At 45.2% G+C, this 23,752-nt stretch overlaps 2 protein-coding genes across 9 annotated transcripts in view; one reads left to right on the top strand and one right to left on the bottom strand.

Moving 5' to 3' along the window:
• The first annotated feature begins 1,119 nt into the window (after window positions 1–1,119).
• MMGT1 (membrane magnesium transporter 1) lies at window positions 1,120–6,094 on the top strand. The gene is made up of 4 exons (XM_059824438.1): window positions 1,120–1,201; window positions 1,825–1,877; window positions 2,812–2,915; window positions 3,875–6,094. The coding sequence occupies exons 1-4, from the start codon at window positions 1,120–1,122 to the stop codon at window positions 4,035–4,037; spliced, it is 402 nt and encodes a 133-aa protein (XP_059680421.1). The 3' UTR covers window positions 4,038–6,094.
• Window positions 6,095–16,493: 10,399 nt separating this feature from the next.
• Window positions 16,494–23,752, bottom strand: part of LOC104265012 (integrator complex subunit 6-like) — a 42,615-nt gene continuing 35,356 nt past the window's right edge. For 2 of the 8 annotated variants that reach the window (XM_059824229.1, XM_059824227.1), the window contains 7 exons: window positions 23,142–23,357; window positions 22,521–22,644; window positions 21,779–21,921; window positions 21,170–21,413; window positions 20,045–20,437; window positions 17,874–17,967; window positions 16,661–17,442 (listed from right to left, as the gene is read on the bottom strand). In XM_059824229.1, coding sequence (XP_059680212.1) covers window positions 17,343–17,442; window positions 17,874–17,967; window positions 20,045–20,437; window positions 21,170–21,413; window positions 21,779–21,921; window positions 22,521–22,644; window positions 23,142–23,357 — 1,314 coding nt within the window. In that variant the 3' untranslated portion in view covers window positions 16,661–17,342. Of the gene's footprint in view, window positions 17,443–17,873; window positions 17,968–20,044; window positions 20,438–21,169; window positions 21,414–21,778; window positions 21,922–22,520; window positions 22,645–23,141; window positions 23,358–23,752 lie in introns of all 8 variants that reach the window. The other 6 variants (XM_059824230.1, XM_059824228.1, XR_009484281.1 and 3 more) reach the window with 6 other exon arrangements.

The following is a 23,752-nucleotide window of genomic DNA, read 5'->3' on the forward strand; positions in this document are numbered from 1 at the left end:
GCGAGGGTGCAAAAAGGGGGTTGCAGGGGAAAAAACAGGTTGCAAGGATGCAAAAAGGGGGTTGCAGGGGAAAAAACAGGTTGCAAGGATGCAAAAAGGGGGTTGCAAGGGGGTCAGAGTGCAAGGAGGTTTGCAAGAGGGGAAGAAAAATTCCCAAAATGCTTGCTGCAAGGAAGAAGCTTTGCACGGGCCTTGGCTTTGCACAGCCACGCGCAGGAGCGGTTGGGGCCGATGAGGGTGTTGTGCGTGGGGTGCGCTGGAGGGGTGTGCTGCGGGCCGCCCCTGTCCCAGGCTCCTGGGGGACAGCAATAGCCCACGCTGCTCCCCAGAGCCGGGGCTGGGGGGGATCCTGGAGGGCAGCGGTGCATCCACACCATGCCAAGGCATGGGGATGGTGCCAGGAGCCGTGGTCTGCCCCGAGATGGGGTCAGGGTAAACTTCCCACCCTGTTTACCAAGAAATGGCCGGTGGGGCAAGGGCTGCAATAAATGCCACAGTGATCAGCTTAAAGGTGGTTTGTAGAAAATACCCTTCAAGAATCGCTTTTGTGCCGCTTATCCTTGTGCCTTGGGGGCATGGAAGACCTAAATGCTTGGCCTTGTGGGACAGTTGGGTTTCCTTGCTTTGCCCCAGGCCTTGCTCGGCCTGGGGTTGGGGCATCTGTTCCTGCACACGCTGTGCATCCCTTGACACCATTTTTTCTTGCACGGGTCCTTCAAGCTTTGAGGTTAAACACGTGGAAGTGGGAATTACCCCAGGCACCCGATGGCCCAGATCTGCTTTCAGCTGGGAGGCAAAACGGGGGTTGCACCCGGCCCGGTGGAGGGAACAGGCTTGGCCCAGGGGCCGGTGCTTCGGTTCTCCCTGAGCTGCCCCACCGGAGGCAACCCCGACTCCCCGCGTCCACCCCGACCCCTTCGATTTCCTCAATGGCCTCGGTCCCGCGTGGGAAAGCGGCGGCCCGGCCACGCCCCTTGCCGCGGAAAAGCCACGCCCCCCGCTCAAGCCACGCCCCTCTCGGGCGCTGTCTAGTACCGCCCCTTCTTCGTGACGCCATCAGCCGGCGCCGGGAGACGGCGGGCGCCCCTGGCGGCGGCGGGGCGAGCGGCGGCGGCGACGATGGCGGCCGCCTCGGTGTGGAAGGGGCTGGTGGGGCTCGGCCTCTTCGCCCTGGCCCACGCGGCCTTCTCGGCGGCGCAGCGTGAGTGAGCGGGCGGCGGTGGGGGGCGGCCCGGACCGGCGGTGGTGGTGCCGCCGCCTGAGAGGGGCTGCGGCGCGGGGAGGCCCGCCGGGCCCCGTCACTCCCGCCCGGCCACCGGGGGAGCTCCGGGGCGGGGGCCGGGGCCGGGCCGCGGCGGCATCATCACCATCCCCGCGGGGAGCCCCGCGGCGCCGCCAAGCCCGCCGGCTGGGGTGGTCCTGCCCTTGCGGGCCGGGCTGCGGGGAGAGCGGAGCTGTCGCCCGCCGGGAACTTACCGGGAGGAGCGCGGGGCTCGCCCCGTGCAAGCGCCGCAGCAGCAGCCGGGGCAGGGAAGGGAGGGCTGCCGGCCGCCGGATCGCGGCTTCGTTCCTTGCGTTTGCCGTCCCCGCAGGCACCCCCCCTCCTGGCAGCGGGGAGAGGGGGTGACGGGGCGGGCGCGGGGGTCGGGGCCGGCCGCGCTCTGGAGGAGCAGGGGCTGAACGCGAGGCCGGGAGCTGCCCGGGGGTGATCGGGACGGGCACATGTCCGAGACCTACAGCAACTCTTGCGGGGTTTTTGTATTGCTCTTCTCTTTATTCGCTTATACAGAGTGTTTGATGCATGTGTGTGTTTCTGTTTTGTAGATCGTTCTTACATGAGATTAACAGAAAAGGAAGATGAAACATTGCCCATAGATGTAAGTTCAAGTTTTTACAGTGTTTGAAAGGTGTGGTGCTGTGTGGATAGTTTAGTCTCTCTCAACTGCTTTTTTTTTAAATGTGGTAGGCAAGCACGAAGGGTAAAGTAGTTTTTAAATTGCACTTTCATTTGAGCCCCCCCTGTCAAAAAGAACCATGTTTTCTGTCCCAGCTTCCTGTGGTGTGTTATATGTGTCGGAGAGAACAAACCCCAGGTCCAGACCTCCCTCTCCTTCTTTAGAACTACCCTGAAGCATCTTGTCCAGGAATTCCCTGAGCGTAGCTCAGAGAGCTTTTGCATTCATCTCCTTCATTGCAGCATAAACATCCCCCTCCCTCTGGCTTTTGTTGGCTGACATTTGTTTATCCAGTGTGGCTGTGTGCCCATTTGATCCCAGCACAACCTGCTTCAGGAAGGGTTTTGGTTTTTTATTTGCTTGGGTTTTAAATTCCACTTCAATTATTATCTGTTCCATTTTTGCTCAATCAGAAAGGTTAGGAGATCAAATACCCAGGACAACCAGGCATGGCATTTGGACCAAGCAGCAGCTGCCACCGCTGCACAGCGCGTGTTGGCACCCAGCTCCTTTCTCGGAGAGAGTATTAGATTCTTAAGTGCACAAGAACACAGTGTTTTGTTCTAAGGATCTCACTGAGGAGCCGCGTGAATCAATTCAATTCGTGCTACACAGACCAGTTGTCAGGCAGCTGCAGCTCTTCTCAGCTCTGTCACCATTTTGCCACGCTAAGTAGGCGGGATACTTAATCTTCCTGTACCTCAGTTTCCCCGCTGTTGGATTGCCCACCTCTGTAAAGCACTTGCTGTCACTGGATAAAAAGTGCAAGAGACACTCTTTGAAAGATGAGATTTTTCGGTAAATGTTAAGAATATTAAGTGATGTGTGTGTTGCATTGTGCTTCCCTTTGTTACAGATAGTTCTTCAGACTCTGTTAGCCTTTGCAGTTACCTGCTATGGGATAGTACATATTGCAGGAGAATTTAAAGACATGGATGCCACTTCAGAACTAAAAAATAAGTATGTCTTATTTCTTCTTTTCATAAACACCTGTATCTGCTACTCTCTATACAAGCTGAATGCTGTGAAATAGCTCACTCTTTAGCTCAATTCTTCTTAAATGCATGTTGTAGACAATGACACCAAGAGGAACAGTCACACCTGGCAAAGCCAACAATGTCTTGAATTTCAGAGAGAGTTAGATAACCGGAACAAATCAAATAAACTTCTTGCTTTTCCTCATCCAAAATCCTGATGTGCAGAGTTGGTAGAGGAATGAAATGGCTACATGGGAAGTAAAAGCTCAGTAGTCACGAAGTGCTGTCATGAGATGGTCTCATAGACTACAGGGCAGTATGCCTGGCTCACCCTCTGTTTGTCTTTGCTTCTTTACAAGAGTCTGAGTTATTTGAATCTCACACTGAACTATTCAAGGCAGAATATCTGAAAGACTTTAAGAAAATAAGGGTTTCGAATTGAGATTTTTGAAAAGGATATGAAATTGGATGGGGCGGTGCAGCCTCTGGTCGTTTCCAAAAACACAGGGGAGTACGGAAAGTAAAAAAGTTGACATTCTTGTATTTCATACTGTTTACCTAAAACCCTTAGCTTCAGGCACAGAAAGGGATGGAAAGCTGACAGTAAACAGCGTCAAGGTATTAACACAAGTGACAGCTGAACGAAGGCTGGCACATCTGGTAACGTGTGCATGCAGTAATCCACAGGTCTGCCCCTAAGCTCAAGGAAGGAAGGTGAGGTTTGTCTGTGGGGTGGACAACCTCTGCGTATTGAGCAGTCAGTATTTTTCACGCTTGGCTTTGTATTTCCTCTGGGTTTTGGTTTAGGAAGCTTACAGCGAGAGTTTTGGAGTCAAAACTTGTATTTCCGTGTCTGTAAAAGTTGGTATACCCTAGACTGACACTTCTAAAACCCCTGTTCTAAAAGAGTATTAATGTTGATTTTTTACATTTATTTTGAAGGACATTTGACACATTAAGGAACCATCCATCTTTTTATGTATTTAATCATCGTGGTAGAGTATTGTTCCAGTCCCCAGACACAGTGAATTCTTCTTCAAACCAAGATGCTTTGTCATCCAGCTCGTCACTGAAATTTCGAAAACTTGAACCTCTGCGCCGCTAAGACTTTTACAGATTATAATAATAATCCAGGACACTGAGATGTAATATTCAAGTTGGGGATGTAAACACTTTTTTAATTTCTGGAGCAGTATTTATATTGATCTTCCAGACTTTATAAAGTATATATATATATAAACTAAGGACCTTCTTTGTACACTGTTAATGAAAATGACTGAATTGTGAATTGGCAATGCAGTGTAAATTATTCTACAGTTATGCTGTGAAACACATCTTCAAATTTTCATATATTAAAACAAGTTGCAGCTGACTTAACTTCAGTTAAAACAAAAAACAAGCTAGTTTTTACTGCAATTAATGTTCTTTGACAAGAGGGAATGTTCGAGTGCTATTTATTTTCTCAGTTTGCTTGCACTACAGTTTATGGAACTCCTTCAGAAATACTGTGTGCACTGCATCACTTAACAGCAGAAAAAGGGGCAGCGTCTCCTGTTCCTAGAACGCCTAGGAGACCTGCATGGTGTAGGCACAGGAAGTCAAAAAGATTGCTTTCATTTTTATTTTTTTACAATGCTGAAAAATAGTTGTGTGAAGGGTTTTTTTTCCCTAGTTTTTCATTATCACGTTATTTCCTTGTCGCCCTCCTTCCTTTAAATGTAAACTGTCCTGTGTTGCCCCAAGTTGCCTGGGATGTGGCTGTACATTTGGTGCCTGCGTGGGGGAGGCAGCTCACATCTGATCACGTAGATAGTCTACCATGCTCAGCTTGTTTACCCACTGTATTTACATTCTCTTTGGTTGTGAATACAGGAATGGTCATCAGATGGCTGAATGCTGTGTTGGCACCAGATACAAGTTCCCAAGTCATCTTCTATGAGAAGTATTTAAGTATCAGTAAGAAATATTCGTTCTGTCAGTGGTCCAGGGGTAGGATCCAACAGCTAGGTCAGTTTACTGGCACTGGTACAGTACAGGTAATCAACCGGTCATGGTACAACTACCCCCATTTCTGCCAACAGCCTTTCAATTTGATTTCTTTTTTCCAGCTGAGCCCTTCATTGATTTAAGATTACTGTCTTGATTTCATGTATTAGGACAGATGGATACTGTCCTTAACGCCTACTGATGTCTAAATTCTCATCTCCCCTTAGGGACTGAATCAATGCTAAAATGTCTCTTGGTCTGGTATTTCACCTACCTGACATAGCAAAGGGAGGGTAGTTTGAGATACTGATGGGGCCAACGAGGATTTTGCCTAGTCTGAGAATTTCTCGCTGCTGCTGTGGAAACTCAGCCTTTTGTCCTAGCATCTGTTTGGGTTTTTTTAAACTGTTAAGAACTGTCAAAGGCAAAAAGCTTAACAAAAATACTGTGTAAACCGAAGCCTCTTTTTCTAGCTCTGCCCGTCCTATGGAGTGGGTGCCCCAGTGCTAGAGCAATTATCTGTAGCTGCTGCTCTACAATCACTCTTAAGTGTCTGGGTTTGGTTAGAAAGTGTTACTCTGCCAGCTGAAAGCGTCTGAGCTGCCAGATTACTTTTAAAGTGTCCTGGTTCCCCCCCCTAGCTGGTGTCACCAAAGGCCTCAAAAATAGTAAGTATTAGGTCAGGTCTCTATTGCGAACAGAGCTCTTTCCCTGGGGAGGAGGGCTGCCGTGAGGCAGCTGCTGCATGGAGGAAAGGGCTGAATGTTGGCCAGGTGACCTCGCCAGGCACAGAGGAAAGACAGAATTAGCAGAGGGAGGGAGAAACAAGGCAGAAGGTCAGTAACCACTGTACCAGACTGATACTGCAACTGTGGTTGGCAGTGAGCCATTTGCAGAGGGTCTCTTCGAGCAGGGCTGCTCACCCTTAATGTTTAAGAAGCCCCGTTTGTGCTACCGTAAGGCTACGTGGACCTGCCCGAGGCAGAAAGTGCTGCTGTGGGACAGGGTGAGTGGAGAACATCATCTGCTTCTCAGAGCAGGTCCTGCTGGAACACCCTGTTGGCTGCGCCAGGTCTCTTCTCGTGACAAGTAGCCTTACTCTTCAGCAGCAATGGTTATATCACAAAGCTGTACAAATTATTTTTTCTTATTGATCTCGCAATGTCCAATAAAAATTGATATCCTTAAAGTGTTTGGGAGTTTGTTTATTTCTGACCATCCTGGAGCTTGCTGCAGCAACTCCCTGATGACTGAATATTTAAAAGTGACTGCCTAGCATTGACAAGAAGTGATTGCCTTAATTACAGCAGTGCATGCCTGGCCTGGTGTTCATTACTGTGAGATAAGATCAGTAGGGGGAATCAAAATAGCATGCTACAAGTAGCTAAACAAAACATTTAGGAAGGAAATGTTACCAGCCTGGGGATCTGCCTGCCTTTGAGATTCCTAGTCAAGGTATCTGGCAGAGCTGACGTATTTTCTGTCTTCCATTTAACCATACTACAGGCTTTTCTACCATGTGCTAATCCCCTGCCAACCCACGGGACAGGCTCCTGCAAGGTCTGGTATTGCAACAGTTGCTGGAGGAAATACTCAGCCTACTCACAGGGCTGGAGATGGTTAAAATCTTGAACTTGAGCAAGATCACTTTTCGCTCCCTGTTCCGCTTTTCCGTTGGGGGAGGTTGAAAAGCTAGCAAAGAACTAGAGGAGTTTGCTTAACTACAGCATCCATCATGATTGCACCAGAGCGAGCAGCAGACTCACCCTTCGTCTGCTTACTGCGCTGCTGCAGCTGTCTGCATCCAGCACCGCACATTGGGTGTAAAAAAACAAGTCAGGGTTTTAAGGAAGGGGCACCTTAACCAGCTCCCAAAACTACCTTGTGCTTACCTTGCAATGTGCAGTTCTTCACAGATGAGCTTCCCTTCTTCAAAAGCAAAACAAAAGTTGTGCCAAGAGCTTCTTGGATTAGACCAAAGAGGAAGAGTTTCCAGCCTCGCCCGGCGTGCATTTACTGCCATCACGCCTTGAATTGCTTTGGCTACAGGACATGATGTTTCTACTACATTAAATACTAAAAAAAAAATATGCTGACAAATTGCATTCGTTGCTGGAGTAGCAGGTTTAATCTACATTAATTTTGCTATTTCCTCCACTCTTCCCCAGCAGCCAGCGAGAGTTCAGTGGGGAATTTTTGTTTGTTTGAAGTTAAGGAGGGCAGGAGGCATTTAGACCCTTCACGAGGTGAGGAGATGGGGACCATCAGAGGTCGTTCACTGTCCCTGCACTTTCTGAATCAGAGGCTGGGGTGGAAGCGCAGCTGGCAGGAATCTTTTCCTAGAGAGTTCAGCAAGGGCTGAACCATAGCACCACTTGTGAAAATAACTCCTGGTCACACATGTCTGCGAGTGGCAGAGGAGACCTGTGCTTCCCCTCTGCGCATCAGCAGAGACGGGGCACGCTGGAGCCGTCACTGCGGCGCAGGAAAGCAAAGTGCAGCTGTGAGACCCATTAGCGCTGCTTGTAAAGGGTGAGGCTGGTGTGCCCTCTCCCCACTGCTGCCGAGCGCTGGATTAAAGCTTTCTCAGGAAAGCTGGTGGCTAACAGCCCCTTCCCAGTGCTCTGGAGCACCAACGCAGCCTCCTCCCCGGAGAAATCAGGGAATGGCAATTACTTTCTAACTCTAAAATGATTTTTGGCTTCCTTATCACTCACTTCCCATGCTTTGGGTTCCCTCGCCCTTCACTGCACTGCAGCAGAGCTGCCCTTCTCCATCTCCAACACTTTCAGCAAGGACATCAGCTATGGGGACATCCTCCAGCTGGATATGCACACACACCACACACCACCCTCGAGAGTGGCACCGTTTCTGCTCCTTTTTGGGGGTCACCTGCACCAAAAAGCAGCAATTTTCCACCAGACGATTCGGGACAGTTGAGGGTCACCCCGCAGCATCCAGGGGCTGGGGTGCTGCCCCCGAGCGCCCTGTGGAAGCTCCCCGTCCCCCACGCCCCCAGCCTCAGCAGGGCAGGGAAGCTGCAGCTCGCTTTGCAGTTCCCTGCTGTCCCAGCCCCTGCCTGCGCCGAGTTGGCAGGCTGCCTGCACGGAGGGGAAGGGCAAAGAAAGGCTATTTTGAATGTTAAACAAGCAGAAAAACCTTTGGTACCAGCTTTCCACGGCCAGCACTAGCAGCGAAGGCAAAACACTCCTTTGATTTGGCCTTGAGGTTTACCTTGAAGCCGTAATCACCTGGGGGAGAACCATGGCGGAAATAAATTGGGTATTCCGGCAGGTAAAAGCCTTTTAATCAGCCCCACATTGGTCTCAGCGATACAATGTCATTTCAAAACACTTCGGACTGCAACAAAAGCTACATGCTTAAAATGGCAGCTAATTAATTTTCCTGTCCTGCTAACTTAATCCTTATTCCAACCAAGAAAGGCAAATGGGAGTTCACGAAGCAGCGAGGCAGCCAGGAGCCTGGCAGCGCGAGCAGGAACACAAGCCCCAGGGCTCTTTGGCAGGAGCCCAGGCCGTGCGGTGTCACGGCTTACCAGGCCATTTTCAAAGGAAGAGGGAGAGAAAAAAACCTGTAAAAAGGTGACATTTGGATTATCAAACCAATGGTTCACCCTATGGTAGTGGTCCCAGGGAACCCACAGACCCCCACACAGATGGACGTGGCTGTTTACTCCCAGTTTGCAGCCCCAGTGTAACCCTTGCTGCCAGGCAGAGCACCCGGCACTGGCAGTGCCCTCCCTGCCTGTACTGCTGCTGGCTGAACCAGCTTCCCGGGATTAGCTGGAGGCACGCTGTGCTGCAGGAGAACTACACTTAGGATTTTAGAAAAAAAAAAAAAAAAAGAAAAAAAAAAAGGAAAGAAAAAATTCCCCCTCCTCCCCCAAGGTATTTCTGCTGTGTATTTTAGAGCAGTTCAGGGCCAGCCACACAAGGCCAGCGCTGACGTCCTCCGAGCCCCAGGCTGCCCCAGCATCCTCCGTCCCCGGGAGGCCTCTGCTGCAGCGCAGGATGCAGGAAGAGTGCCCGGTGCGCACAGCAAATGGTGCAGCAGTGATTTACTCCCCCATCCCGGACCCAGAAGCACACAAAACAAGACACATCAAAAAGCGGTTTTGGAGGAGCCCGTTCAGCTGGCGCTCCAAAATGCAGTTTGCTTCCCCATATCCGCACGAAGCTGTCGCTCCCCGGGACGTTACCAGAGCCTCCAAGGCACCTGCAGGGCTGGGCTCAGCCCCCAGCAAGGGCAACCCCACAGTAAGGCAGGACCTCCCCAGCACAACACAAAGCACACGGAGTGGAGAGAAAAGGCGAGATAATCCCCCCTCCTTCTCCAAGACCACCGTGCTGCTTCTGGTTTGCAGCCCACCATCTCATACAGACCTCTGCCCAGGGACTTGGGTAAGAACGGTGCCATTTCAACGTCAAAGTTACCACCACCACTTTGAAGCAGAAGCCGGCTGCTACTTCAATACCTGTTGGAATACAGCAGCCTCAAATCACAAAGGGAAAGCGGCAGCAGAGCGAGACTTACATTCATCTCACGTGGGAAGGACCCACGTATCCTATGGGGTGCACCAGAGCTGTTTAATAAACCCAGACCTACTGCAAGGATGGCCAGGCTGCTGCCTTGGGTTGGCCAGGGCTGGCAGGAGAGGACAACCTCTGAAAGGGGCGGGCTGAGATGTCTCCCCACCAGGCATGATGTGAACAGTGGTCAGGGGAGGTCTGCAAAGCAGCCTCCTCTCTGCCCTTGCATCTCCTGCTTAAGCTGTAACTGCAGAGCTTGAAAGGGCTAGAAATGAGTCTCAACCCCGTCCTGTTCTGGGGAGCAGAGCACTGGGACGCTCAGCAGGGATCAGTTAATGCACAAGTGAAGACAGGAGGACTAGAAACAGAGAGGTAAGTCACATCAGATGCAGTTCCAGGACAAGCAGAGCAGACGTCCATCAGCACAGCACTGCAACACCCCGCTTGCAAGGCACCAACTCCGGCCACATGCTGAGCACATGCGACAGCCTCCCCAAAGACACAGTCTTGGTGCAAGTTTCCACCTGAGGAGCTCCCCATCTGCACGTCTGTGCCCAGGGATGAACGGGGCAAGGCTTTCATTGGCATTTTCAACCTCTTACTCGTTTTCTATTGTAACGAGAGCTGTCCCTTTCATTTCCTTGCTTTCATAGCCTCTTCTCACCTCAACAGAGTGGGTACACCGAGTCCAGGGGTGCAAGGCAGACCCTGGGAAGGAGAGCCCGCTCTGCTTACATCTGCAGGAATGTAGGATTTGGCCACCTGGAACCCAGACGAAAACCAGCTTTCAGTTGCCCCACAAGGTTACAGCCTCCTCAGGGTCCTGTTGCACTTCTGGGAAGAGCCATCACTCAACCTATTATTCAGCAACACTTTCCCATCACAGCCCTGGCCCTGACTCACCAGCAACCACCTTTCCTCAGGGGAATTAATGGCCAGTTCCCAGGAGTTGGTCTTACCCCGTTTCACCTGCTGCAAGCTGCAGGGATAGCCACAGCAGCAGCTCAGTGAGCATCCTTCCCCCATCTCTTGCCAGCACGCCGAGCCCCGGCAAGCCAAACGCTGCCACTGCAGCGCTGCATGTGCCATCCGTACATTTGTATTCCTGTTCTCTAACAATGCTCCCGCAGGAGGATTTGCTGAACGCAACGCACTTAAAACAGTCTCTTCCAGAGCTCATCAGTCCCCCACCGTCCCCTTTTCCACTAACCATCACTTTGGATAGCAGCTTCTACGCTCTGCCTGCTTCTCCTTGGCAGAGGGAGGAGCCCTGAATCCAGGGATGTCAGAGGAATTTAACACTTCTATATGGCTGAGAAAGAAAAGGTGCCGGAGCAGCTCAGGTCAGAAGCCAGAACTCAACTTTAAAGAAGAGGCAGTACCACCACAAGTGCCTACAGCCTTGGGTGACTTCTCTACAGCCTTCCCACCTCCCTCTTCCCAAGCTCCTGCTTTTTTCCTGCCCCAGAAGCGCACTTGCAGCAAAAGACACCCACTCCAGCCACCTCTGCATGGAAGCTGGCCGTGGGGAGCCTATGCCATCCCCACCCCAGGCTCCCCTCTGTGCCAGACCCAAGCTAGCAGGTCAGCGAGCACAGGGAGGAGCCCACCGACACACACAAGAGCCCAGCAGCCAGCGTGTTGTTTTGTGATGGGATTTTCAACACCAGAGAAATAATTCAGTGTACAAGACCAAATTAGGGCATGGATTTTATAATCATCTTTGCTAGTGACACACTATACGACCTTGGGTAAGTCCCTCCATCCATCTTTAAAGACTCCCTCAGAGGAGTGCCACAAGACTTTAATTAGCAGCCCTGAAAGTACTCGAGATAGTTTGTCTCTCTTCCAAAATAACCAACTGCAGATGAATTGGAACAACCTTATTTTCGAATTCTGCAAGCAACTGGGATCCAGCCTGCTCTCAGATCAGTCACTTCAACAACATAATCAAAGTTAAATGTGCCAGCTGTGCATGAAGGATTTTAATACACTGCATGGACTGGAAAATAGCTCAAAGAACCAATGTTGTTTTTCCATGGCTGGGATGTCACTGTCGAGCAGCTGCATTATAATCATCTGCAATCAGCAAAATGCCTTTTTTTTTTTTAATCACTTTTTAGTCCTGGGGAAGAGGGCTCAGATTTATTTCTGTCCTACTTAGGAAAGCACCCTTGAATCCTGAGGCACCCACTACCAAGAGATCAGGCAGCTACTACAGCAGCGTAGACTGATCAAAACACCTTCAACTGTCTACGATCAAACCCCAATTGTATCGACAGGTTCTTAAGCTTTGAAAGTTGCACCCAGACAGTAACTACTCACACTACCACCACAAGAAACAGTATGTACATTTCCACAAATCCAGCAAAAATCCAGCTCCAGCTGCCAGGAGGCAGTTGCCCCTGGTCACATATCCAAGACCTGGGACGGCTCCAGAGCCAAGTACGTCCTCCGGGAAAACCCAAGCGCAGCCCAGCATCCTTCTGTGCAAGGGCCACCTCTGCACAAGCAGACAGGTCACCGCTCCAAGACGAAGCCAGAGGGGAAGTCTTCCAACTCCATCCTTTACAAAAGGCTGAACCTCTCTTTGATATATTCTACATATTAAATATTTACAAATAAAATGTAACATTAAGATATGCACGTACTTTGGAGAAAATGACAACAAACAGGCTGACCACGCAAATAAAGCTTTGCTCTTCTAACTACCAAAATGCTTTATAAACCTCTCATTTCACTGCCCTGCGAGGCTCTAAGTATTTTACAAACGGGGACACACCATGAGGATGCTTTGCAACCAGCTTTCTATCCCTCCTACCAGCTCCTCAGCAGCGGTGAGCGGAGCTTTGCAATACAGCAGATTGCCAGAGGTGCCCAATGTTTTAAGGGACATTATGCAAGACTGCTTCCATTAGAGGAGTGACAGTGATTGAGTTGACAGCAAGCATATATACATGCCAAGGATCCGGCTACTTCTACTGCTGTTGGAGCTGGTCCAGGAGTAGAAAATAGCCATGAAATTCCCATTGCAGATATGGAGATGAAACTTCCCGAAGCTCTCAAAAAAGCCAAATAAATCTTCAGTAAAAATCTGGTCGGGGGTTTCCATTCCACTGCCTTTCCCAGGCCAAAGTATTCCTTTGGACTTCACCATAAATTGTTTAAGAGCTTCAGCCCAGGCTCAAAATCTTACGACATGCAGCAGCTTTGATAGCTTCCCAACTCATGGTAAAGGGCAATTTTGTTTTCTTCACATGGTATCAGTCATCACCCTTCCTGGCAAACCCACATGGCTGCCAACTCAGGGAAGGCATACACAGCTATGTTCTTCCACTGCACATGAAAATACCCTCCAGTGAGTTTAGCACAGAGCTGTACCAACAGTTTAACTCCTTCCTTAGCGTGTTCTTCTTCTGAACTCCAAATAATCTGCTGCTGAAGTTACCAGATTTGTGCTCCCAGCCCTGAGAATTATCTCACAAACTTTTAAAACAAAGGCTCTAAAGTTGAACAGATGAAGCTGAACCAGCTTTCACAGCATGCAAACAGCAGCTGCTTTTCCCACCAACTCTACCCATAGCCCCTACCTGCTCCCTGCTCGATGGACAACAGGGCTCCCGCAAAACTGCCAGGCTGGTATAGCCATTACCAAAAGACCGTTGAAAACACTGTCGATACAGAATGGCAGAAGAAAAACACCAACACTAAAGCCAAGCCAACAGTCTACTTCCAAGGATGAAACAACATGCCAGGTTGCAGCTGAACTGGAGTGGAGAAAATGAAACAGGTCCAGCCTTCTGGTTTACCCTTCCCCTCCTGAAATCACAGCCTAGATAAGGCAGTCAAAAACTGATCACAAGATTCAGATTTAGAAGTACAGCTTAACAATTCCTGCAGGCCACAAGATTTTTGCTAAATCCCAAGGCACTATTCTTCTCCAGTTTCTTCCTTTTCCACTTAAGACAGACTTCAGCTTGTTTTTGCAGACCTGAAAGCAGCAGCTCCTTTTAAATCCAGTGACTAACATCCTTCTTTCAGATCTCTGCCAAACCTTGTTTCTGCCAGATTTGAAGTGTCTTTGGCCTTGTTTTGAGTTTAACTAGGTTGTATATTCTTTAAGACAAGTGCTCTAGAGTCCGTTTGCTAAAGGTGTGATGTTGACATATTGCTGGTATGAAACACTACAGTTTAGCTTTATCGTTTTTTTAATAGTTTCTGTTAGCCAATGCATTTCCACTCACGATTTTCCATCAGAAGTTTCTTAGTAGATATTAAAGAACAGAACAAAAGGAAACCAGCTCAATACCCTACATTGCTGCCATTTCAGCCAGCCAGTTTAGAGGCAGAACCTAGAGAAAATTACCAGAAGAAAACTAGAAAAAAATAGGGTTTGGTTTTGGGGTTTTTTTCTGGTACAGTTTCCCGTAAAGGGAGTTATACAATTGTTTGACCACTGCAAAGTCAAGCATAGCACAGTAACAGCCTCTGCGGCTTTTATTTTGGAAGATGACAATCATTTTCTGATGCTGGTTAAGCACGGGCAAGAGTACACTTGCCCATCATATATGCACTGTGCACACAAATTGGTAACAGCAGCACCTAACAGACATCTGCCGTCAGCGACTGGACTGCGAGCTGTACGGCTATGGGCTCATTTTAGGAACGAGGAAAAGTCTTGGTGCTTATAAGGGAAAAATAAAAATAGTAAGTACTGAGGGTGCCTAGTTAAGAGAAGGTCAGGAAATGGAAGAACCAGAATACATACAGGTATTTGGACTCCAAAGTACCACACAGCCCTTCTACCCATGTCAGGAAGATAAGTGCTTAATTTGTTAATTCAGATTATTAAACAACACTCCTTACAGGAAACACAGTGAGCCATATTATTTTTCCCTGCTTCCTAACATTCCAGTTTAACTGTGCCACATTATTTCAACCTTAGATAAGGGCTCAAAAATTTAAGTTTGAGCAAAGCACATATAGCCTTCCAGATTCCTTCCACACATCCATATGTATCTGTGGACCTGTGCTGTCTCCTGAGCCCTTGTTGAGGAACACTCCTGTTGTACAGAGGCTCATCTGTTGTGCAGACTGGACATGCTCTTAGTAACACAGCTGTTGCTTCTGGGGTCACGGTCTCTACCTAGAAAAGGCAGGGCTTGACACTAGCATAACCTCTCCTGGCTGTCCCGGTTGCACACCGAAGTGGTGTGCGCCATTCAAAGCTTGCGGCTGTATTTGCTCAATGCACGTTCCACCCGCGTCCAGCATGGCTGTTTGTCTTACGACAAGTTATCTCCGTTAAGATTCTCCCTAACATGGTCGTGGAGCATTTACTGTTTCCTAAGCAAGCAATGTTCATTTTGGGCTCCACTTGGGACGCAGGGCTGTGCGCACTCTTAGATGGATTACTGTCGCTCCTTTTTCCTCATCTCTTCACTGACACAACCTGTAAGGATGGTACATCTTCCTTCCTTCTTATGAAGACTCATGTCCAGTTCACCGTAAGGTTTCTTCCCCTCTGATATTCTAATCCATATTCAATTTATTTAGATAAAACAATGGTGAGGTAAGGGAAAATTTTCACTGCTTGGACTTGAACGGACTATTTTGTCACTTCGGTGCATTTTCTGAAGTATAAGATTCCAAACAAGTGAATGAAAGTCACCAGCTTCTTGTAGCTAATTTGGCAGCCAACTGCATCACATCTAAAGAGCAGCTTTACATACTAACAAGGTCACTAGTTAAAAACTCAGCCCCTGCTCAGACACATTATGATCAAGTGACTGTCTCCGGAACCAGGAAACAAAATTAAATAACTATTAACCAGATAGAAGAGAGCTGTCTCCTCTTACCACCTATACTTCAAAAATAGCATATTACATGCAACTTGATGCATGCAACCAGGCCATTTTAAAACAAGGTATGCACAGTATATCTGACCTTCTGTAAATAAATTCCCAACATTATGCATGGGAGGTCTATCATGGCGACATACAACTTCCATACAACGATTTTGAAGGACTGAATCCCCCCTTTGTATCATTCCAAGGTATTTCTGTGCTTTTAAAAAAATGTTCAACTGTACAGATGAATAAAAGTTACTTCTAAGAAAAGAATTAGGACACATTTACAGTAACGCCTTTCACCGTGTCGCTCCATTCATATAACACTGTGACAGAGATTTGCTGTTGCTGGCTTTTATTTCCTTCTTGAATTTCACTGGTGTAATTCCAATGGTCAAACTGCATCTTCCAGAAAGACAAGGCCACTGCTTCAGAGCGGATGGAAAAGATGTCTCACCCGCTAGTACTAAAAATACCAGCAGGAACAGAGAAGTACAGGCTCACCAGCTAAAATCTGTTTCCCTGCCTCTCATGCACGGGCTAGTCAATCGGAATCCCTAGGATATTCGCAGTATGCGGTGAAGAGCTAGTTAACATGAGCACAACTTCAACCTGTCTTTAAAAGAAAGCTGTTAGAGGATCAGAGGATGTTATGTGTGAACAACTGAAAATACACGATTATCAGAAGAGCTGCTTACTACTGGCACATTATTGTACTGGACTAAAGAAAAAATAATTACATGCAGGTGCTTCAGTCTTCTTTGTATGTTTTGTGACAAATAAAATTACCTTTGGACAAAATAGTAAGAGGAACGGAGGAGAAGATACCAGCTCAGATAACCAAGGGTTTGGTAAATTGGAACTTAGTGCCTTTAACAGAGTAAAAACATGCACCCCACACAGGCTGAGCTGAGTGATGGGGCAGGTGCTCCAGGGTACAAACACATTCTGCAACTACAACCACAAGCTGTGTTTGAGGGTATGCAGATCAGGTTCAGCTGCAGTATAGCTACACTACTCACTGGTTTTACAAAAATATTAGCAGTCTGTTGGTAACAGACAATTAGAGGAACTCAGTGCTGCCCGCTACAGACTCCTCAGATTAGCACTTATTAAAAATTAATAAAATGGTTTATTTTATATATACATATGTTCCAAAAAATTTATACAGTTAAAATATCAAATTAGTGATCTGGTAACAATACTGTTCAAAATAATCTCTTTTGTATGAACATTAAAATACACGTTTTTAAAAGCGTTTCCTTTTAGTGCTTCCAAAGCACAGCGTGTGCCAAGGCCACCTGAAGAATCTCCGTCCTCCTCACAGGATGAAAGAGAACTGAAGTCGGGGACCTGGGAAGCCTCAGGTGCACTTTCATAATGTCTGCAGACAAAACAGAAGAGAGTCTGAGGTAGATTGTTTAGTGACCATCGGGTGGTAACAGTCACAGGGCTGTCTTTAGCTTTCATTAACACAATAGCAGTTTCTTTACTCTCAATCTACACTGAATCTCAAGTTTAAAGGCATGGCTAGCAGTTCTTGGGAACAAGACCCTTGTCTCTGTGGTGGCAACATGCAATTTTACCAGTGCAGGTGTTTCTGGGAGGGTTTTTTTTTGGGAACACACGGGCTCTCTCCACGATGCAGACAGTGTGTGCATTTGACAGTGCCCCATTTTAGTGCAACCTGCTGCCTATAGCACGTAAATGTCTAATGACAGCGTTCAAATGAGTAAATTCTCATCACCTGCAGGAGGGGCAGCAATGGTTATTTTCTTCAGCCTGTTGAGCAAATAGCACCCTCCACAGGAAAAAAGCCACACCTTTCATAGCAAATCCTTAAGGTTATAGCCCAGCTTCTGCCGATAGAGGTTCTTAAAGTTAAAGCTCCACTGCTTCTTCTCAGACTGTGACAGTAAAATCACTTGACTGCCATGATGGTGAGGGCAGCAGCTACATCCTCTTCCACTCTTCTGTGGCACAGCAAACTCCTTCCTGGTCCATATTCGTCTGGCCGGTACATTATTATCTACTGTTGACATGATTAACTCTGTTGGGTAGGCTGTTGAATTCTAGTTCCTCTAGTATTCTCTCTAAGTGTTGTATTAAGACCCGTTTTTTAAACCTAAGGAAGAGAGGGAGAGCAATTTAATTTTTTTCTTCCAAAAATACAGCTGAACAACTCAACACTATTCAGCCACAACATATCATATTACCAGAGGCTCTCTGTTTCTGGTACGGAAGAGCTTTCTTCATTTCTGGCATTAGAAAGGCCAGAAAATTTAATTTAATACAGCTGCCCTTCCCCAACCCACCCAAAATTTTGGGTTGGTCTTCAGTAACACCCCATCTCTCTATTTCACATTTAAACTTTAAGTAAAGACCATTTACTCCATAAAAATATAATGGCAGTTTGATCACTAAAACAACTATAATAATTGAAATATGTCAAAAAGGAAAACAGAAAATACTAGTAGTGGAAAAGTTTATGATTTACTATCATGCTCTAAATTAACATTTAATTTATGAGTCAAATTCATTTATATCTATACAAACCTTGCTGCTTCCTTGATAGCAAATTCAATGAAATACTTCTGAATTTCCATAGGTCCTTGCACCTCCTCAAGAAGAGAGAAGATTCGTTCATAATCTAAAAAAAAAAAATCCAACCATATATTAAAAATAAATCTTGTAAATGCATTTTTAATAAAACTTAACAGCCAAAAGAAAAAACAAAGCCCAGAGTTTCACACTTCTGTGTATGGTAATACATGAAAGGCAAGAAAAAAGCCCACGTTAGCTTTATGCACAGAAAGCAGGTGATACCAATAATTTGAAGTGATACTGATTTGTGGGACATGGCTTGAGGGGCATGGTGGTGTGTGGTTTTTTTTTTGTTTGTGTGGTGTTGTGTGGTGTGGGGTTTTTTTGGTTTTGTTTTGGTTTGTTTTTTTTTTTTATGGTTGGACTTGATGATCTTACAGGTCTTTTCCAACCTTAGTGATTCTGTGATGATCTGGTATTCAAATGTGGCACCAAAGAAATTAGATTTTCTTTAAAAACAGCAGCTAGAAACATCTGCCCTCAGAAAATGCAGGCTAGGTAGAGAAGCTTCGTATTGCCATGAACACAGTGCCAACATTAGCAGATAATATGCACACAGGGCCACCAAGCCCTGTTTTAACCTAGAGCTGCCATTTCTAAAAGCAGAGGTTAGGATTAGTTCTCTTAGAAGGACTAATTACCATTGCTTAGTGTAAGCACAATTACTATGACTATCTTACTGGTACAAAGTAAATATATCCACTGCAAAAGAACGAACTGGATACATTAAACTAGAAACAAATTTTAAAATAGCATTGTTTCACTATTTTCCGTAGTTCAACCCACTGTGAAGATATTTATGGTTCTATGACTAAGACCCTGCTCAGAGTGATTCAGCAGGCACAGAGAGAATAAATGGTCAGAACTGTGAATATAGTACGTATTTAACCCACTACTATTTAGCTTCTTTCTTTGATGCCTGCCTGAACTCTGCAGCAAGACAGGCGACTCATACTGAACATAGTACTATTTTGCTCTACATCACCATTTACTAGACATGAATTTGGTATAAGATTAGATGAGCCCACTTTGCAAAACAGGAAGCAAAGACATACCCAAGTAGGAAGTTTTAAAACATCTTAAAAACAAAACACAGATGCAGCATAAAAACAGCTTCATCTCTCATTAGCCTCAGTCTGCTACAATGATTATATGTCTCAACGAAATACTAAGTTTTGGGAAAGCAACGCAAGATCAGAAAAACAGAAGAGTTAATAATACTCCATTATACTAATTACTGGCACTTGACAAGGCATTAGAAAAATATTCAATAGTTCAATCTGTAGAAATAACTCACTCAGACACAGACCACATTACGGACATCTGCCATTCAAGAAAAAACGAAAAGATTATGCCTCTAGTAAATGCTACAGCATATACATTAGTTGGACTTTTAGGTTAGTGTTTTGGTTTTGATCCTGTATACAAGTACAGGCAAAACATGTAACAAAAGCTGAGGAGGCAAGTTACTTTCCTCACAACATTTTAGATTTTTTGGGGGCTTATCAAACCTTATAGGAAAAAAGAAGAAAGTAATTTTTAGTCTTCAGTTCTTAAGAGTTTGCAACAGTGTTCCATCACTAAGTAGACTATCTCTCAAAATAAAAATAAATTAAAAAAACATCACTTTGCTATTAACCGTTAAGATTCCCTTTCGAACACATTCCAAGATGCACCCTTGTAGCTACATACCCCTTTGCCCTCCAAAGGAAGTTTTGATGGGGACAGAGCAACAAAGTACACTATGCATATGAAAGGAGCAGTGCAGCATAAGGCAAAGTCTAACTAGTCTCATTAGATCATCGGTAACAAAACCAAAACCTCTGAAAGGTGCTTTCACAGGGTACATCTTATACCAGTTAACCTATCTTCAAGGGCAAACAAGGTCACTTGGCACTCAACTTCCCAAGCACTGCTGTCTAAACTTCAACTCACCTGCCCAGCGTGTAAGAACTTCCTTCCTTTTTTGTCCCTCCATTGCTCATATAGAAGCAATCAGAAATTATTCAAAATCCAAAGTTGTATTTGTATTGAAAATAGCTCCTTATTTCAAGAAAAAAGTCTTATCTCTAGCACCATGTATAATATACTAATAAAAAAAAAAAAAACAAAACAAAACTTACTTCTTCCAGGTTTGCGAACCTCTTTCATCACTTTAATTTTGATATCAGCATTGTTTCCCTCCAACATCATAGGTGTTATTTTAAATGAATTTGGCACAGATTCGGAAGTAGACTCCATCGCCCGTTTTTGGTCATCTCCAGTCACACTGTAATTTAGAGGCCCTCGAACAAGTGCGTTGGTACCAGGTTTATGATCCAACCCATCTTCACTTAAACAATTGAATTCAACAGGTAGAGAGTCTAAGTCATTGGGTAACATTTCATCCTCTCCCATAGCAGCTGGAACCGAAGGAGCCATCTGCACAGGTAAGCCATCAATTTGCTTTTCCAGTGACTGACAATTTTCTGCTTTCTTCTCTCCATTACCATCTTGGACAGCACTGTTATTGGTATCTACAAATTAAAAACATGTATCTTACTAGTGCATAACTGCGGTATCAAAAAAATGAAAGGAAAGGAAATAGTTCTGTATCTTTTCTTCCTTGTTTGAAGTACTGTGTCGTGATCTGACAGCGCAGAATAACTCTCCAATACTTTTATTCAACCCTTGATGTGACCAAGGGAATACTTCCCTTTGGATTGTTACCATCTTGTATCACTATTGTGAAGTCACCATTTTCTGTATTCCTGTTACAGTGTTACGACTTTTAAGTAAACTAATGTTTTCCTTCCTTCCCCCAATTCCAGCTAACAGAGTTTTCTTCTGACTCCATTTGCTGCAATAAATGGGTAAGAAAATCAGTATTTGTGGGAAACGAAAAACATAACCGTATTTTAATTTTCCTTCCCCACCACAGAATACACAAATGAGAACTAAGAGCTGATCTGAAATCCTTGCTACCTCCAAACCACCTTGGTGAAAGGTTTCAGTATTTTTTAAAAAAAACCCAGTTCATCAAAATTAATTTTTTTATTCCAGACTTCATTAGCTACAGCAGTAGCCTGTTTATCTAGGCTAACAAAAGAAACTCAGTCATAATTAACACTAAAGCATACATACATGCTGATATACCCTTTTGAATCAACTCAGAAAGCACACAGAGTTGGCCGGGGTTGGTTTTGGTGCGAGTTTTTTTGTTTTCACACAGATACTCCCACTTGTGACCAAGCAGGCGGCTTTACTACAACTCAGTATACCTTTATTTGCTGGGATGCCTTTGAGGTTCAGATACGATGGGGATCCAGAAGCAGATGGTGGCCCTTTCCCACCAACGTGATTTGTTACAACGGGTGGCGACTGTGGACGTCTCAACAGTGGTGACATGCTACGCCTTCTCTTTAGTGACGCTGGAGTATTGGGCTCTCCAGGACGCTTAATCTTATTCTGAGGCCCAGCAACAAATTCATCTGCTTCATCTATCATCATACCCTGAAAAGAAAAATAATTTTTTTTTTTAAAAAAACAGTACAAAATAGAAATTGTTTCATCAATTCACTGATGGAGTAAGTCCTGCTGTGTTAAAATTCAGGTGGCTTTCAAAACACTTTACAGCTCTCAGAACAGAGACACCTAATGTACACTGGAACCACAGACAGACCAGAGCCACTGTGTATATCAGCATGATTCTCTACACATTTCTCTGGGACCACATGAAAGACACCACCTTTCTGCACAGGACAGAAGAGCTACACAGGTTAGCAACACACTGTAGTCGTCAGAGTGAAATTCTACTCACAAATTATTTCAAATAATGCTAAATATAAAGATACAGCAGGTAGCGTGACTCCTCCTACCTTCTTATCCTGTTTAAATGGATTGCCAAATGTATGAAGTCTTTTTGGTTGATCCGGGTCAATCTCCCGAAGGGGTGAAGGCATCATTTTCAGGTATTCCTGGTAATTTCCCATTTGAGCAACAGGAACACTATGAAGGCAGTCTGCAACAGAATAAGAGATCTTAATTTAGTCTACCTTAAAACTAAGGCAATACAAACCTCACACACTTCAATTACAAGTATTAGCATTTAAGAACTAGAAATTACTATTTCACTAAATGACTTTTCACTACAGAGGAAGAGCTGAAGACTACAATTTTGGAAATAAGGCTGGCAAGAGTTGAGCCTAATTGGCAGAAGAAGAATGAAAAATAAGCAAGTCTAAGCTCTATGCTAACAAATGCATCTTTAGACCACCTTTTTTTACCTAACAAGGGTAAACCAAAATAAGCCTCTCTCTGCTTTAAGCCACCATCACTATAAAAAAAACACATCTACTGAACCTTACTGTACGGGAAAGCTCTCCCATGAAACTTGTTTTTAAAATTCAAAGCAAGCGTGACGTCTTGCATGATAGAAGGCAAAAATTTCCTTCTTTGCCCTTCAGAGTCAAGAAAAGGACATTGACTGACTCAACAAATGATGCAATGTCCACTTCTGCTCCCACACCCAGGACAGAAAACACTACTTCAGGGAATAAAAAAAAAAAAAAAATAGCTGTACTCTCTCTGAACTGTTAATGAAGAACTTTGGCTACTTACCTTCATCCTGCCCCAAGATAAGTCTGTGTGTTTTCAGAAGATTGGTTCTCATTCTAGTTAGCTGGTCTAGAAGACTGCGACGAGGAATATCATATGCATTTCTGAATGCCTGTGGCTTCAAATCCTAGTTTTACAAGAAAACAAATAACTTTCAGTTAACCCCTCAGTTCTCATGCATAGAGAAATTCCTCCATATATATCTATATAATGATGTTAACCATTAAAAAATTATTATGAAGTAATTTCAGAGCTTCATAATCATAACTGGATACAGCAAACTCAATGACTGCCTTTTCAACAAGACCCTATTCAGCATTAGCACTTTCAGCTCCTTTAAAACTAAGCATGTTTTAATTCCTGCATGAACACCACTAGCTGTCTTTTGCAGAGATTGTCACTTACAACACAGTAATCTTTGTTTACTACCATGGGATTTTCAAACCGTGTCCCAAAAACAAGTGCAAAAAATTGCATTTACTCTTCTCACTATTTATGCCTATGCTGCACTCTTCACGATTCAGTGCAGGTACCTACTTTCTTCTACACCAAGTCCATAAAAGCTACCCATTTAAAACAGATGAGATCAACTGCTTAATCACACAAGATCACTACGCTGTTTACCTTGTTTAAAAGTCCTATGTGGAAGCCAGCAAATTCTTTAACATTCATTTCCGCCAGTCTCAGTGGAGATTCCCCAGTGATCCCTTGCAGCAGTTGCTTAAAATCCCTACTGTGTACCAAGGAGAGGCCACTGGAGTGATTTTTCACTTTTATTCCAATTTCTTGTGGAACTTTCTTACCCACTGAACCTATTATCCGTTCCGACTCTATTTTTGTCTAAAATGGAATCACAGCATGAGTTAAAGAATCAGCAGACATTGCAGATTTCCAGTATAAAACACAGTACATTAACAGAATAAAACTATAAATTTAGTTCCCAACTACTCAACAAACGGGAGAACTACCTACCCAGGGATATATTGGATTACATAGATTAGATCTCAAATAGAAAGAAATCCTAATGTACTAGCATATGGAAAAATATTTAGCCAGTGTATCTAAATTTATATGCCAGTAGGAGGTCTGTGACTATCCCTGATTTTGCTGCAAGCCTTGTGACTTTTTGTGTCCCTGAAGAATCATCTTTAAAGGGAAAGAGAAAAAAAAATGGAAGGTGCAATGCCTTAGGTTACTGTAAAGTTGCATATAGAACAGTATTACTCAGCTACAGC

Source organism: Gavia stellata, chromosome 14 (genome assembly GCF_030936135.1).
Source record: "Gavia stellata isolate bGavSte3 chromosome 14, bGavSte3.hap2, whole genome shotgun sequence".
Lineage (NCBI taxonomy): Eukaryota > Metazoa > Chordata > Aves > Gaviiformes > Gaviidae > Gavia > Gavia stellata.

Coding starts and splice junctions, on each gene's coding strand:
- MMGT1 (XM_059824438.1), top strand. CDS start 1,120: ATGGCGGCCGCCTCGGTGTGGAAGGGGCTGGTGGGGCTCGGCCTCTTC. Junction 1,202..1,824: donor GGCCTTCTCGGCGGCGCAGC/GTGAGTGAGCGG, acceptor TCTGTTTTGTAG/ATCGTTCTTACATGAGATTA. Junction 1,878..2,811: donor ATGAAACATTGCCCATAGAT/GTAAGTTCAAGT, acceptor CCTTTGTTACAG/ATAGTTCTTCAGACTCTGTT.